We start from the raw sequence: 16,117 nt of genomic DNA on the forward strand, positions 1-16,117 counted from the left end.
ATACCTCGCTTTATCTCTCCCAGAGACTCAAAGCAGGTTAACATAAAAGCATTAGCATACCATTTAAATATATGGAAATATGCAAACAATAAAACAGAATTAACTATAAACAGTATTTTAAAATCACAGTTAATAGTAACTTTATAATAACTTTAATCTCATACCCAGCCACCATCTACCCAAAGGGACTTGGGGCAGCTTACATATGTTAAAAAACATTAACACATATTCACAGTGAAAAACTACCCTGACTTGATTTTAAAAACCTTCTTCTTTAAATCCTGTCTGAATAAAAAGGTTTTAGCCTGCTGATGGGAGGATATCAGGGAAGGGTCATTCTGGCTTCCCTGGGAAGAAAAGAATTCCGGAGTCATGAGGCAGCCACGGAGAGAGAAGGCCCTGTTCTCTCTCATTCCCACCAGCCAAGCTTGGGATGGAGGTGGGACCAAGAAAAGGGTTCATACAAGGGAATGCGGTCAGCAGGCATGTAGCCGGGGGAGAAAGTTCAAAAGACAGAGCTTGATGACCTGCAAGTGGGGCAATTGTTGTTGTGAATTGCTGTTGTAAACTGCGGAAAAGGAAAAAGGGAAAGAGAAGTGTGAATGAAATAGTTTGTGTGCTCATGCCAGGCATGTGGGGGGGGGGGGGGGGGGGGGGGGGGGGGGGCTTGTGGGGCTTCAGCCCCCCCCCCCCCCCCCCCGAAATTCTCATGGTGGTTCGCGAAAAGGCCTTACTGGTGCATTATTTAAACTGTTATGTTTATTCATATCATGATCTGATAACCATACTCAATATATCCCTTATGCATGAGGGTATTGGGGTAATGATACAAAAGGTTTGCTAGGGTAGACCCTCTTTCACTCAGGCTCAGCCCCCCCCCCCCGAAACTCAGCCCCCCCGACCCCCCCTGAAAAAAATTCAGCCCCCCCCCCCCCCCCGAAACGAAATCCTGGCTACGGGCCTAGCGGTCAGCCAAATAGCCTGGACCTGAACCGTCTAGGGCTTTAAAGGTCATGACAAGCACTTTGAATTGTGCCCAGTAACAGAATGGCAACCAGGGAAGCTGATGCAATTGGGGGGGGGGGGGGGGGTGTCAGCCCCTGCAGTTAGCTCATTAGCAACCTGGCTGCAGCTCTTTGAACCAGCTGAAGTTTCCGAGCACTCTTCAGAGTCAGCCCCACATAGAGCACATTGCAGTAATCCAGACAAGATGTATTTAAGTATGTACCACAGTGGCCAAATCTGTCTTCTCAAGGAATGGGTGCAATTGGTACCTCCAGGTTCAGTGCCGAGTCCAGGAGGACCCCCACACTGCGAACCTGTGTCTTCAGGGGGAGTGTAACCCCATCCAGCACAGACTGGATCCCTATTCTCTGGTCTGCCTTCCAAATGCCCAGGAGCACCTCTGTCTTGTCTAGATTAAGTTTCAATTTGTTTGCCCTTATCCAGTCCATTACTGATGACAGGCACTGGTTTAGGGTCAGGACAGCTTCCTTGGCATTAGATGGAAAGAAGTAGTAAAGCTGGGTGTCATCCGCATACATATGGCACCATACTCCAAAACTCTGGATGACCTCTTCCAGGGGTTTCATATTCAGTAAAGTCTCACTTATCCAACATAAACGGAGCAGCAGAATGTTGGATAAGTGAAAATGTTGGATTATAAGGAGGGATAAAGGAAAAGTCTATTAAATGTCAAATTACATTATGATTTTACAAATTCAGCACCAAAACATCATGTTTTACAACAAATAGACAGAAAAAGCAGTTCAATACATGGTAACGTTATGTAGTAATTACTGTATTTACTCATTTAGCACCAAAACATCACAATGTTTTGAAACAGCTGTGGATTCGTGCAGAAGGCAGACTGCATTGGATGAGCAAAGGTTGGATAAGCAAGGCTCTACTGTATATGTTAAACAGCATGGGGGACAAAATGGAACCCTAAGGAACCCTACAGGTCAATTGCTAGGGGTTCAAACAGGAGTCTCCCATCACTACGTTCTGGGTCCAGCCCTCCAGGAAGGACCGGAGCCACTGTATATCAGTGCCTCCCAGTCCCATCCAGCAAGACGGCCCATGGTCAACTAAACTGACCCATGTCTTTAAGCCACTTCTCCTCAGAGGAATTATTCATGGTCTCCAGGCCTTTGATCATTTTAATCGCCCTCTTCCTCTGGATACTTCCCAACATATTTATTTATTTCAGATATTTGTACTGAGGGGCGGGGGGCGGGGACTCAGGGGGGCTTCCAGCCAGCAAGAATTCGACGCCTCCAATGTACACATAATAAAATACATAATAAATCCCAATAATTACATACATTTAAAACATTAAATCACATTAATTAATCAAAATCTGTTTCTGTTTCTATAACAGCCTGGTGGCCTTATCTGAGCTGAATTCTGTAGTTAGAGACTCCATCAAGCATGTCCATAGTCCATAGCGATTGTCATCATTGTCACTGTCATTGTCAACAAGCTTACATCCATGTTTTTAACTTTTTTCTAAAGGAAAGGAGGGACGTCGATAATCTAATTTCACCGGGGAGTGAATTCCACAGGCGGGGAGCCACCTCCGAGAAGGCCCTGCCCCTTGTCCCCACCAAGCGCATTTGCGACAGAGGTGGGGCTGAGAGCAGGGCCTCCCCAGAAGATCTTAAACTCCGAGGTGGGACATAGAAGGAGATACGTTCGGACAGATATGCTGGGCCAGAACCATATAGGGTTTTATAGGTCAAGAGTAAATATCCCTCTTGAATATATTTGCCCATAATTGGACACAGTATTCCAGGTGAAATCTCACCAGAGCAGGATAGAGAGGCACCATGATTTCTCTTGACCCAGACACTAGACTCCTTTTGATGAAGCCCAAAACCGTATTGGCTTTTTCAGCTGCTGCATCACACTGTTGGCTCATGTTCAGCTTGTTGTCCATGAAGACTCCAAGATCTTTTTCACATGGACTGTTATTAAGCAAAGCATCGCCCATTCTGTGTCTTTGAATTTCATTCTTTCTGTCTAAGTGTAGTATCTTACATTTGTCCTTGTTGAGATTCATTTTGTTAGTTTTGGCCAATCAGCTCTCTAGTCTGTCAGGACTCAAGATTTGCAGCTTTGCTCCTCTCTGCCTTTCGGGTAAAGTTTCGTGCTGCTCTGTGTGCCTTTGGCTCCCTCTGGGCCCTGTCCTGTTCATTGCAACCTGGACCTCAACTGGTGCATGGAAGCTTAACCAAGGCACAACCATCGCAGAGCCTCCTGTTTTGAGTCTAGGTCCACCTTGGGTGCAGTGCTCTTTCTTTATTCATTGGATCAGACCACTGGTCTTAGTCCAGCCTTTGAGGCAGGAGAGCCAGGTTCAAAACGTTCTCCCCAAACCATGGCATGTTCTCTGCAACCTCATGGAGTCAGTCGGTCTTTTGCATTCCACTTGGGTCCAGGTCGCACTGCAAAAAAGCAAGAAAATTGACAATGTCATTAGGAAGGAATCATCATCATCATCATCTTTATTTATACCCCGCCACCATCTTCCCAAAGGGGACTCAGGGTGGCTAACATGAGGCCAAGCCCAAAGGTACAATACAGCAAAAATAAAATGCAGACTACAGACAGCATAAATTGCATCAGAATAAAATACATACAGTAACAGAATAAAGCAAATCTACACAATATAAAATCAAGCAGAATGGGCAGGCCAAATGGACAAGGTAAAATGATAAAACCCTGGATGAGGTAGGAATAAAAATTATGTGATTGAGGGGAGTCTAAAAAGGATAAACAGTGAGGTAGGATTTCAGTTTAGAACGGGGGAAAGTGCATCATAGACACCACTATGGATGGAGCAGACAGAGATGGGATAAATGGTCACTCTCCGAAGGCACATCGGAACAGCCAAGTTTTCAGATTTTTCTTGAAGGCTGCTAAGGTGGAGGCTTGCCTAAGCTCATCAGGTAGTGAGTTCCAAAGTTGGGGAGCCACAGCGGAGAAGGCTTTCTCCCTCGTTCCCACAAGTTTTGCCTGTGATAGAGGAAGAGGCGAAAGAAGGACCTCCCCAGAAGATCAGAGGGATTGTGCAGGTTGGTGGTAGGAGATGCGGTCAACGAAGGTAGGCGGGTCCCAAACTGTTTAGGGCTTTATAGGTAATAGCCTGTACCTTGAATTGGGACCGGAAGATGAACGGCAGCCAATGGAGCTCCTTAAACAGGGGGGTTGATCACTCCCTGTAATTAATCTGGCTGCCGAGCATTGGACCAATTAGAGTTTCCGGACGTCTTCAAGGGAAGCCCCACGTAGAGTGCATTGCAATAGTCCTATCTAGAGGTAACTAAGGCGTGAACCACCGTGGTCAATAATACTACAAATGAAATTTTAGTGAATGCTACAAATGAAAACCAGAGGAAGGAAAACATGATGGGGAGAAATGGAGAAAAAAGTGTTGCTCAACCACAAAAGTTTCTTCTCTCACCATCATCTTGACCTGCTAAACACCCCACCCCCTTTCATTGTTGTTGTTATGCTCCCCATAACTTCTCTGCAGACTTTCAGTGGAGCTGCCCCTCTCTTCTAGTGAAATGGGAATCTGTCTGTACTATAAATCCTTTGTAATGGTTTGATACTACTGGATGGGATCCTGGGATTTGTAGTTTGGTGGAAGGGCATCTAAAATGATGAAATGCCTGGAGACCATGAATCCCTTTGAGGAGGAGTGTCTTAAAGAGCTGAGTCTGTTTAGCCTGCAGAAGAGAAGGTTGAGAGGAGACATGATCGCCGCCATGTTTCAATATTTGAAAGGATGCCATAAGGAAGAGGGAGCAGGCATGTTTTCTGCTGCCCTGGAAACTTGGACCCAATAGAGCAATGGGTTCAAATTACAGCAAAGGAGATTCAAAATCCAGCGGGCGGCAGCCAGGTTACTAACGGAAGCTGTGCTCAGGGAGCATACAACTCCTCTGCTGCGCCAACTCCACTGGCTGCCAGTTTGCTACCGGGCACAATTCAAAGTGCTGGCTTTAGCCTATAAAGCCCTAAACAGTTCCGGCCCAGCTTATCTATCCAAACGCATCTCTTCCTATGAACCTTCTAGACATTTAAGATCATCTGGGGAGGTCCTGCTCTCGATCCCGCCTGCCTCACAGGCACGTCTAGCAGGGATGAGAGACCGGGCCTTCTCAGTGGTGGCCCCTCGGCTGTGGAACTCCCTGCCCAAGGATATTAGATCGGCTCCCTCCCTCCTGACTTTTTAGAAAAGAGTGAAAACATGGCTCTTTGAGCAGGCATTTGAAATTTCAGCATGATCAAATAAATACAACTGGAATATGAATACGGAATGGCTAAAGACGATGTAAACGGATGAGGAATTGGATTGGAAAACACTGTTTTTTATGGTTTTTATGTGTATTCGGATGTGATTTAATTGTTTTAACTGACATATGTATGTTTATATATACAGCATCTAATTGTTGCTGGTCTGTACGCCGCCCTGAGTCGCCTTCAGGCTGAAATGGGCAGGATAAAAATGACGTAAATAAATAAAGAAATAAACTGAACATTACGAAGAACTTCTTGACTGTAAAAAAAGCTGTTCGACAGTGGAACTCTCTGCCTCAGAGTGTGGTGGAGTCTCCTTCCTTGGAGGCTTTTAAACAGTGGCTGGATGGCCATCTGTTGGAGTGTTTTGATTGTGCATATCCTGCATGGCAAAAGGGAGTTGGACTAGATGGCCCATGTGGTCTCTACCAACTCTATGATTCTGCTCTACTACAAATCCCAGAAAGTGGAGCCATCACTCTGTAACTGTACAGAGTAGAGAGCTATTGCAGGGACTTTACTGCCTCGGGGGATAAATGTCCCTACAACTGGTTGGCCAGGATCACCATGCTGAAGGACCCTGCCTCTGACTCACCAGTGGGATGGCCTGGGTCCTCCTCCTCTTCCTCTTCAGGGGGGTCCCAGCGCTGAGACAGCATCTCCTGAGGGACTCCACTCAGTCCTTCCAGGTCTAACGGCCACAGCCTTTGCTCCTGCCTTTGCAACTGGGAGAGAGAGAGGAGACAGAGGAGACAGAGGTTGCTGCTCCCCAACTTGCCTCTCAGCTCAGGGAGAGAAAAGGGGGAGGCAAGGAGATCCAAACTGGAGCACTGGCCATGGGAAGAGTATCCACTGCTTTGGCCAGGACTCACCCCAATACCTGAGTTTCTGCATGCACGTGTTGTGGCTGGCATAATAATATAATATAATATAATAATATATTAATAATAACTTTTTTTCCCTCTCCCCAAAGGGACTCAGGGCAGCCTACATAGGGACCAAGCCCAGTCAAACAGAGATTAAAATATAACACAGTAAAAATACAAATACAAAACATCATAAAAACATAAATCATCAACAACAACCAATAGCCAAGCATAGCGTCCATAAACTAAACTGAGATTAATGCAGGGCTTGTGAAATACAGCTGCAAGGACAAGGTTAATAGAAAAGTGCAGGAGCCAAATGATAAGTTTGGGCATGGAATGGAGAGGGGGGAAGCGTCCATTCTGAGTAATGCAGAAAAGCTGTCTTTATGTCCAAATGTTCCACAGAAATGAAGAATATTATCTAAAACATCTCATAGAGGACAAGGATCCACTGATCACATCAAGTGGCTAAGTTTTGTGCGGTAACTATAAAAAAGGAAGTACTTTGTGGAAGATTTTAGCAGATCATGATTTAACTTACTTATTTTATTATCCATACCCACAGATTTTATAAGTGTCATATATGAAGCTGTGTAGATCAACTCCGTATTATGGACTTTCTGCTTATAATGTTGTGAATTTCTGGTCCTAATGTTAACACTTTTTAAAAAACCCTCTGTTTTTCAAAGTTTTCAGGTATTACACTCCTAGCCTGTGACTCTAATAATAAAATTCATTCAGTGTTCCACATTTAATCCTCTAGATCAGTGTTTCTCAACCTAGATGTTTTGGTCTTCAATTCCCAGAAAGCCTAACAGCAGGTAAACTGAGTGGGATTTCTGGGAGTTGTAGGCCAAAATACCTGGGGACCCACAGGTTAAGAACCACTGCTCTAGAATGATGCTGCAATGGTCTGCAATATTGTGGGTGTACTATGTTTCACAACAGGTGCAAAAATTTGATCATAATCTTGCCCAAATAATTGTGAATATCCTTTAGCACAGTGTTTCTCAACCTGGGGGTCGGGACCCCTGAGGGGGTCGTGAGGGGGTGTCAAAGGGGTCACCAAAGACCATCAGAAAACATAGTATTTTCTGGTGGTCATTGGGATTCTGTGTGGGAAGTTTGACCCCATTCTATTGTTGGTCGAGTTCAGAATGCTCTTTGATTGTAGGTGAACTATAAATCCCAACAACTACAACTCCCAAATGTCAAGGTCTATTTTCCCCAGACTCCACCAGTATTCATTTGGGCATTTTGAGTATTCATGCCAAGTTTGGTCCAGATCCATCATTGCATGAATCCACAGCACTCCTCTGGTTATAGGTGAACTACAACTCCCAAACTCAAGGTCAATGCTCACCAAACCCTTCCAGTGTTTTCTGTTGGTCATGGGAGTTCTGTGTGCCAAGTTTGGTTTAAATCCATCGCTGGTGGAGTTCAGAATGCTCTTTGATTATAAGTGAACTATACATCCCAGCAACTACAACTCCCAAATTACAAAATCAATCCCCCACCCCCACCCCACTAGCATTCACATTTGGGCATATTAGGTATTTGTGCTCAATTTAGTCCAGTGAATGACACTGGATGAAAATACATCCTGCATATCGGATATTTACATTACGATTTATAACAGTAGTAAAATGACAGGTATCAAGTAGCAACGAAGACAATATTATGGTTGGGGGTCACCACAAGATATGGAACTGCATTAAGGGGTCACGGCATTAGCAAGGTTGAGAACCACTGCTTTAGCAACAGAAGGGAGGGGGGGGTCTCTGGTTATGACAGTGGTTCTCAACCTGAGGACCCCCAGGTATTTTGGCCTATAACTCCCAGAAATCCCAGCCAGTTTACCAGCTGTTATGATTTCTGGAAGTTGAAGGCCAAAACATCTGGGGACCCACAGGTTGAGAACCACAGGATTATGGCATAATATGGATCTCACCTGCACAGCCAGGCCTTGCTGCTCCCGTAGGAGCTCCAGGTAGCGACTGCTCCACAAGAGCCTCTCAGATCGCAGCTCCTGGCTCAGGTACCGGACTCCTGACTCCAGGGCAGAGAGGCGCCCCAGAGCCGCATTGCTGGACGCCTGCAGTCGCATCACCTGTGCTTCCAGGTGCCGCTCAGCTCCTGCAGGCAGACAGAGTGATCGGGATGAGCCTGGGTTGGACAGCGATGCCCCTGCTGCCCTTTCTTCCCTGCCTCCCATTGCACAAATAGCCCCTTGCCAAGGGGCAAACTAGAGGGGCTGGGAGCATTCAGCAACCATGCAGACAACCCAACCAAGTGGAATTCAGACCCAATGGAGTTGTGCAAAGGATACAATTTTAGTAATAAAGCCAATTAAGGTTAAGACAGAAGGGAGGGAGGAACTGGAGAGAAGAGAGGGGGAGCACAGGAAGAGGGGAAGAGGGGAGAAAATTGGGTTGTTCTGTGTTTTCTGAGCTGTATGGCCATGTTCCAGAAGCATTCTCTCCTGACGTTTCAGCCACACCTATGGCAGGCATCCTCAGAGGTTGGGAGGTCTGTTGGAAACTAGGCAAATGAGGTTTATATATTACCTATGGAATGCCCAGGATGGGAGAAAGAACTCTTGCCTGTTTGAGGCAAGTGTGAATGTTGCAATTGGCCCCCTTGATTAGCATTTAATGGCCTAACAGTTATCAAGGTCTGGCTTCTTACTGCCTGGAGAAATCCTTTGTTGGGAGGTGATTAGTTGGGCCTGATTGTTTCTTGTCTGGAATTCCCCTGTTTTTGGGTGTTGTTCTTTATTTACTGTTATGATTTTTTAATACTGGTAGCCAGATTTTGTTCATTTTCAGGGATTCTTCCTTTCTGTTGAAATTGTCCACATGCTTGTGGAGTTCAATGGCTTCTCTACGTAGTCTGACATGGTAGTTGTTGGAGTGGTTCAGCATTTCTCTGTTCTCAAATAATATGCTGTGTACAGGTTCACACGTTCTGCTATGGCTAACTTCTTTTGTTGAAGTGCTTCTGGAAATGCTTCTGAAACACGGACATACAGACCGGAAAACACACAACAACCCAGTGATTCCAGCCATGAAAGCCTTCGACAATACGAGGGGAAAATTGTTGTGGATAAGAGGTGTTGATAGAAGGACAAAGAAGCCGAGGAGATGGGGAAAGGCTTGTGTGTGCATGTTTTTGCTTTGAACTAGCTGCATTTCAGATCTCATGGCACATTTCTTTCTTTGCTGGTCACCCCCAGTTTTGCTCTGGCCAGGAATAAAGCTGGAATTTGGATCTCCTGTCTCTAGTGTCATTCTTATTGGAAGAAAAAGGCACTAGAGACTCACCAAGCCTCCACAGTTGGAGGAGATCACAGTCAAGGAAGGGGTCATCCACATTCATCGTGTCCTCCCTATGTATTTTGTTTGGTTGATGGGACACAAAGGAGGCTCTCCCCACTGCAGATGCTAAGCTTCAAACGCATGCATGGACACATACACAGAGGGAGACATGTCCCAGCCCTTGGATCTTTGTACCAACCTGTATCCCAGGACCGGGGGCTCTCTAGCGGTGAGGAGAGGGTCTTGTCCCCATGGGTGACATCTCCAGCCTCCTCCAGCCACAAAGACAACGAGGAGCAGCCCTGCAGCAGAAAGGACACAGAAGGGAAGCCATAGCTGGACAGGGGACTCAGAAAGAGCAGGATGGGCAGAGGAACAGGCTGCCTGCACATGAGCCAGGGCACTTCCTGGAGTTACACTTCAAACCTATTCCAACCTACAAACAAATTCAACTTAGGAACAAACCTACAGAACTACCTTGTTTTTAGGGGCAGCTTTATATACCTACTAACATAAAATGAAATTAACTATACTATTGAAACACCAATTAAAACCATAAACTAACAAAAAGTAATCAATACAAGTCTAGTGCATTTCTTTTAAAACATTGGTTTTCAACCTGTATTCTGTGGTCCACTGGTGGGCTGCGAGACCTAAAATAAGGTCCACAGCTCTAGATTATTAAATATGGTTTTCTGTGGATGAGCAGATGGTGACTACTGGATGGTATATGTTCTGTATCAGAAACTAGAGTTGATGTGGTCTATCTAATGCAATTTTCTGAATCAGTACACCAAATACCCAAACAGACTCTTTGTTGTTGTTCATTCATTCATCGTTTCCGACTCTTCGTGACCTCATGGATCCCTGTCGGCCGTCACCATCCCCAGCTCCTTCAATCTAAAGTTAACCAAAAACTTATTTGTAACCTTTTTGGTACTAATGTTGGAGAGTGGACCCTGGTCAAAGTGGTCCCTGGTCAAAATGGTCCCTAGTCAAAGTGGTCCCTAGTCAAAGTGGTCCCTGATCAAGTGGTCCCTGATCAAATGATCCCTGGTCAAGTGGTCCCTGGTCAAAGTGGTCCTTGATCAAATGGTCCCTGGTCAAGTGGTCCTGGTCAAAAAAAGTTGGGAATCGCTGCTTAAAAACCTTTAGCTGTAACCAACAGACACTTGTTGAAGACCCATCTCTTGCTGAAGAAAGTCCTTGCCTGCTCATATAAGCTAGACATGGAGATGCTAGCTCAGGTTTTCTTGAAAGGGAGTCACAGAATTAGAGAAAGGCCACCAAAAAAATCCCTCTCTTGAATATGGGCCAAATGTACTTCTGAAGACGAAGGTATGACCCTCAAGGCTGAGCTGTTGATGGGGATAGCGGTCTCCAAGGAAGGAAGGCTCTTGGTCCAGGGATAGCGAGGAATGGAGTGGGCTCTGGACCCTGGGTCCACAGTCCTTACAAGCACTTTCCACCAATGGATCAGAAATTCAGCCTTTGCTTATAAATGGAGATTGAATGGAGCGGGTGGCCAGTTTTAAGTTCCTGGGTACTACATTGTTAAGGAAGTCCTGATCTGGGGCAGCATTCATACTGTGGCTGTGTTGGTTAAGCGAGCCCAGCAGAGATTGCATTATCCGAGACTTTTAACTGAGTGAAAAACTGCTGGTGACTTTCTACCACTGTGTTATAAAGAGGGTTCTAATCTATTGCATCTGCATATGATTTGCCAATTGCACATAGGAAGATGCTCCAGAGAATTATTGGTTGTCCTCTTTCTCCCCTCTTTGGAAGAACGTAATAATTCCCGCTGCCTTAAGAAAGCTCAAAATATTTTTAAGGATCAATCTCACCCTGGATACTCTTTTTTTTAAACGATTACCATCTGACAGACAGTATAGGATGATAAAAACAAGGACAAATACGCTGAGAGATAGTTTTTTTATTCCAGAGCTGTGACTATATTGAACTGTATGGTTTCACAGATGAGGCATGAGGGGTTGTGCAATAGTGATTAGAATGTGGAAGGATGAGTGTTTTGTCTTTGTAATTCTACATATATAATGCATATTGGGGATGGCATTGCATTTCGTTGTATGATGTACAATGACAATAAAGTTATTCTATTCTATTTGACAGTTGCAGAGTGTGGGCTCATCTCCTTCACCTTCCACTGACCTTAACTTCCAGATGCACTTTCCCTACCAACATCTACTTCTCCCTAGACTCCTTTCCAGCCAGTTCTGCCCCCCACTTTCAACAAATGCCAAGAGCCCCCCCCTTTTTTTTGTTGTATTTGCAAGGGAAAGGGGTCTCTTTGTCCACTGAGTGATTTGGGGGCCTTACCTCCTGCACCAGCTGGAAGATGACTTCCCAGAAAAGCTTGTAAAGGAGCAGAGCAGCCTGGAGGGGTTTGGAAAAACTAGAGTTAGCAGAAAGGAAGCCCAGGAGGGCGAGGAAGACACAATGCGAGATGAGCGTCCATGGCATGACATTGAAAACTTCTCAGGGCTTTCCTATATTCTATTATATCTTGGGAATTGCCCCTGAGGGAGACAGAAGAGGCCGCTTCCATGAGCAAAATGTCCACAGCTGAACAGAAGATGGTTATATCATCTCATCTGCATCCCTGGTAGTGCAATGGGTTAAACCCTTGTGATGGCAGGACTGCTGACCGACAGGTCAGTGGTTTGAATATGGGGAGAGCAGGTTGAATTCCCTCTGTCAGTTCCAGCTCCCCATGTGGTGAAATGAGAGAAGCCTCCTACAAGAATAGTAAAACATCAAAAACATCCGGGCGTACCCTGGGCAATGTCCTGGCAGACGGCCAATTCTCTCACACCAGAAGTGACTTGCAGTTTCTCAAGTCACTCATGACACAAAAAAGAAAATCTACACGGCAAGTCCCAGTGAGCTTCTACTGTATTTACTCGAATCTAATGCTCACATCTTTTCTTATCTTTTCTTTTTGGCTAAATTACCTTCCCAAACTGCATTACATTCTCATCATACAGTCATCTTTGAGCAAATGCAAAAGTGGAAGCTGCTTCGGGAGTACCAGGAGGTCCTATTTGAGGGATGCCATCCCTCCTTGAATTGCCATAGAGTTATAGAGTTGGAAGAGACCTCATGGACCGTCCAATCCAACCCCCTGCCAAGAAGCAGGAAAATTGCATTCAAAGCACCTCCGACAAATGGCTATCCAGCCTCTGTTTAAAAGCCTCCAAAGAAGGAGCCTCCACCACACTCCAGGGCAGAGAGTTCCACTGCTGAATGGCTCTCACAGTCAGGAAGTTCATCTTAATGTTCACATGGAATCTCCTTTCTTGTAGTTTGAAGCCATTGTTCTACATCCTAGTCTCCAGGGCAGCAGAAAACAAGCTTGCTCCCTCCTCCCTATGACTTCCTCTCACGTATTTATACATGGCTATCATGTCTCCCCTCAGCCTTCTCTTCTTCAGGCTAAATATGCCCAGCTCTTTAAGCCACTCCTCATAGGGCTTGTTCTCCAGATCCTTGATCATTTTAGTCGCCCTCCTCTGGACACATTCCAACTTGTCAATATCTCTCTTCAAATGTGGTTGGTGCCCAGAATTGGACACAATATTCCAGGTGTGATCTAACCAAGGCAGAATAGAGGGGTAGCATGACTTCCTTGGATGCTCAATGCTATGCAATGGTGGTATTTGTACTTTGGTGAGGCATCAGCTTTCTTTGGCAGAGGAGGCTCAAGACCTTGTCAAACTACAGCCCGATGATTCCATAGCATTGAACCAAGACAATTAAAATAGATTCATTCTACAGCATTTATCTATCTCACTGTTTTCTTTTCCATTGCTGAAAGCTTTGGTGTTTGAACACTTTTGTTTTTAAAGAAATCCTAAGCAGGCAGGTACTGTAATGTACACCTTTTGTGGCCAAATTACAAGGAACACACTTTTTGCTGTTGCACATAACATTCGCCAGAACATGGTTATTTTGGTTTCTGGGTTTTGAATATGGATAGCATAAATATCGTACTTTTTCCCACCCACTCCATAGGGTGTTATTTTTCTATTTTAGGGTGTGTGTGTGTTTGTGGCAGTGGGGGTGTTAAGAAACAGGCTAGCTTTTCATTAACACTCAACCCACTTTCCCTCCAGTCAGCTGAGCCGCTTTGGCGTGGTATACAGTGTTCCCTCACTTATTGCGGGTGTTATGTTCTAGGACCACCAGCGATAAGTGAAAATTCGCAAAGTAGGGACACTATATTTATTTTAATATTATTTTAATATTTATACATCATTTTAGTAGTTATACACTTTTAAAGTATTTATAAACTTATAATAAACCCAGTTTCTGTTTTACCGAGTACTCCTCCTCCTCCCCCCCCTCCCTTGCGGCTCCCCCCACCGTCCTCCCTGTCAGTGTGGTGGCTGCGAAGGAAGGAAGGAAGGAAGGAAGGAAGGAAGGAAGGAAGGAAGGAAGGAAGGAAGGAAGGAAGGAAGGAAGGGAAGGAAGCTCTCCTCGCTTTTCCCTTCACTGGGTGGAGAGAGAGTGAAGGAAAGGAAGGAAAAGCCCTTCCAATGCCCCATCTCTCCTACCTTGTTCATGCCTAGCGTTATTTTTAAACTTAAATTGCATTTGGCCCAGCCATAGATTTTAAAATGTGTGTTGTATTACTGTTATTGTTATTGCTTTTTTGTTTATGAGTTTTATTTTAATTGTTTATTGTTGTTGTTGTTGCTTGTATCGACGTATTGTGGGCTCGGCCTCATGTAAGCCACACCGAGTCCCTTGGGGAGATGGTAGCGGGGTACAAATAAAGTATTATTATTATTATTATTATTATTATTATTATTAAGGCTGGAGGGAGGACTGAGGAGGTAAAGTGCCTCGGAGAGTGGCTGCGGCAAAAACCCGCAAAACAGCTAAAATGTTGCAATATATTTATTTATTTACTTTATTTACTTTATTTCTATACCACTTTTCTCAGCCTGTAGGCGACTCATAGCAGTTTACATAGTACAAATTATCACAAGACAGTATCATAGGCAATTAAAACACATTATACATAACAGTCAATATCAATAAACAATCATTATCGTAACACCTCAGCACCAAATCAGAACCATTCTCATAATCCTTGTTCCATGTTCCTATGTTCGATTGCACCGTATTCCTATAATCAATTGCACTGTTTAGCCAAATGCTTGTTCGAAGAGCCAGGTCTTCACCTTCCTCCGGAACGCCAACAGTGAAGGGGCCTGTCTGATGTCTACAGGTAGGGCATTCCACAGCCGAGGGGCCACCACCGAGAAGGCCCTGTCCCTCGTCAATAAATATAAATTAATATTTATTGAAAAACCGCAAAACAGTGAGACTGCTAAAAGCGAACCGCGAAGTAGCAAGGGAACACTGTACCTTTGAATACAGTACCCCTTCCCAGTTCAAGTCTCCTTTGAGAAACCATTCAACCTGGTGGGATTCAGTGAGGTGCTTTTGGGGGTGGGGTGGGGCATACTGACCCAGATAATCCGCCAAAGGAAGAGAGCGCTGTCCACCGCCATGGAAACCAGGCTCCAGAGCGCCGCCAATCCATTCCAGGGGCTCAGCATCCGTAGGAAGGGGTGCTCTGGCTGCTTTTGCATGACACCACTGCAGCAGGAGGGACACAAGCAAGGGACAGAGGTCAGAGGTCTGGAGAGGAAGGACATCCTGCAGACCCCAAACCCACCTACTCCCTTCTCCACCCTCCACAAACCTCAGAGGGCCTCCCTCTCACACATTGCCTACCTGGCAGAATTGCTGTGAAGATGAACTGTAGGAAAGCCATAGACACCATAGAGCTTGAGCGCCTTGGAGAAAGGCTCCTAGTACTCAGTGGGTCATTCTCAGCATCGGACCATTAACATCTCTTAAGAACTTAAGTGGGGATCGCCTTCTTCTTCTTCGCTCTTCTTATCCTCCATAGACTCCACTGCCTGCAGCTGCTGGCTCCCCAATAGGGACCCCCCCCCCCCTTCCCAGAATCTGCCCTTTCTTGCAAAGCTGCCCGCTCTGCCTCCTTGGCCTTCTCAGGGCAGGAGAGAGAAAGGGATTAGATCTTGCAGGCCTTAATCCCATTGGAGGAAAGCAGCACAGGGACAGGGAGGGGGTGGCTTTTGGGTGCTCTCAGGATTAGCAGTGGCCGGCTGTAACGGCAAAGGACGCAAGCAGCCATAACCGCATAACCACAGAGAAGCAAAAGACTTTGGCCAGAGAAGGGGCTGAAAACGCCTGGGTTCAGCATCCTGTGAAAAAATTGGTTAGGGTTAATGGGATTAATTTATGTCGAGCTTCTGCCAACCTAGCAGTTCGAAAACATGCAAATGTGAATAGATCAATAGGTACCACTCCAGTGGAAAGGTAACGGCGCTTCATGCAGTCATGCCAGCCACATGACCTTGGAGGTGCATACGGACAACGCCGGCTCTTCAGCTTAGAAATGGAAATGAGCACCAACCCCCAGAGTCAGACACGACTGTACTTAATGTCAAGGAAAAACCAAGGGATTTTTTTTGTTTTTTAATGTTTGATTTTATATTGTTGTGTCGCTTATTATATTGGCTTTGCATTTTATGTATTTTATTTTCTGGTTTTGTTATG

General features: G+C 45.3%; 1 protein-coding gene across 3 annotated transcripts; it reads right to left on the reverse strand.

Annotated features, from left to right (window-relative positions):
• Nucleotides 1–1,695: 1,695 nt before the first annotated feature.
• On the reverse strand, nucleotides 1,696–15,589 carry LOC132780361 (uncharacterized). 3 transcript variants are annotated; one of them, XM_060784020.2, is made up of 7 exons: nucleotides 15,266–15,589; nucleotides 14,998–15,127; nucleotides 11,837–11,893; nucleotides 9,696–9,798; nucleotides 8,131–8,315; nucleotides 5,906–6,035; nucleotides 1,696–3,449 (listed from the first exon to the last, which is right to left on the reverse strand). In XM_060784020.2, the coding sequence occupies exons 2-7, from the start codon at nucleotides 15,118–15,120 to the stop codon at nucleotides 3,403–3,405; spliced, it is 645 nt and encodes a 214-aa protein (XP_060640003.2). In that variant the 5' UTR covers nucleotides 15,121–15,127; nucleotides 15,266–15,589; the 3' UTR covers nucleotides 1,696–3,402. The 3 variants fall into 3 exon arrangements, with proteins under 3 accessions (XP_060640003.2, XP_060640004.2, XP_067316745.1); XM_060784021.2 differs by lacking the exon at nucleotides 11,837–11,893; XM_067460644.1 differs by lacking the exon at nucleotides 5,906–6,035.
• Nucleotides 15,590–16,117: the final 528 nt, after the last annotated feature.

This window comes from Anolis sagrei, chromosome X (assembly GCF_037176765.1).
Source record: "Anolis sagrei isolate rAnoSag1 chromosome X, rAnoSag1.mat, whole genome shotgun sequence".
Classification (NCBI taxonomy): domain Eukaryota; kingdom Metazoa; phylum Chordata; class Lepidosauria; order Squamata; family Dactyloidae; genus Anolis; species Anolis sagrei.

Bases quoted from the DNA above. Each gene is read 5' to 3' on its own strand.
- LOC132780361 (XM_060784020.2), bottom strand. From the start codon at position 15,120: ATGCAAAAGCAGCCAGAGCACCCCTTCCTACGGATGCTGAGCCCCTGG. The intron at 8,316-9,695 runs GTTGGTACAAAG...GTCTGCCTGCAG, and splicing joins CCCCCGGTCCTGGGATACAG to GAGCTGAGCGGCACCTGGAA. The intron at 6,036-8,130 runs GTGAGATCCATA...TCTCTCTCCCAG, and splicing joins AGCAAGGCCTGGCTGTGCAG to TTGCAAAGGCAGGAGCAAAG.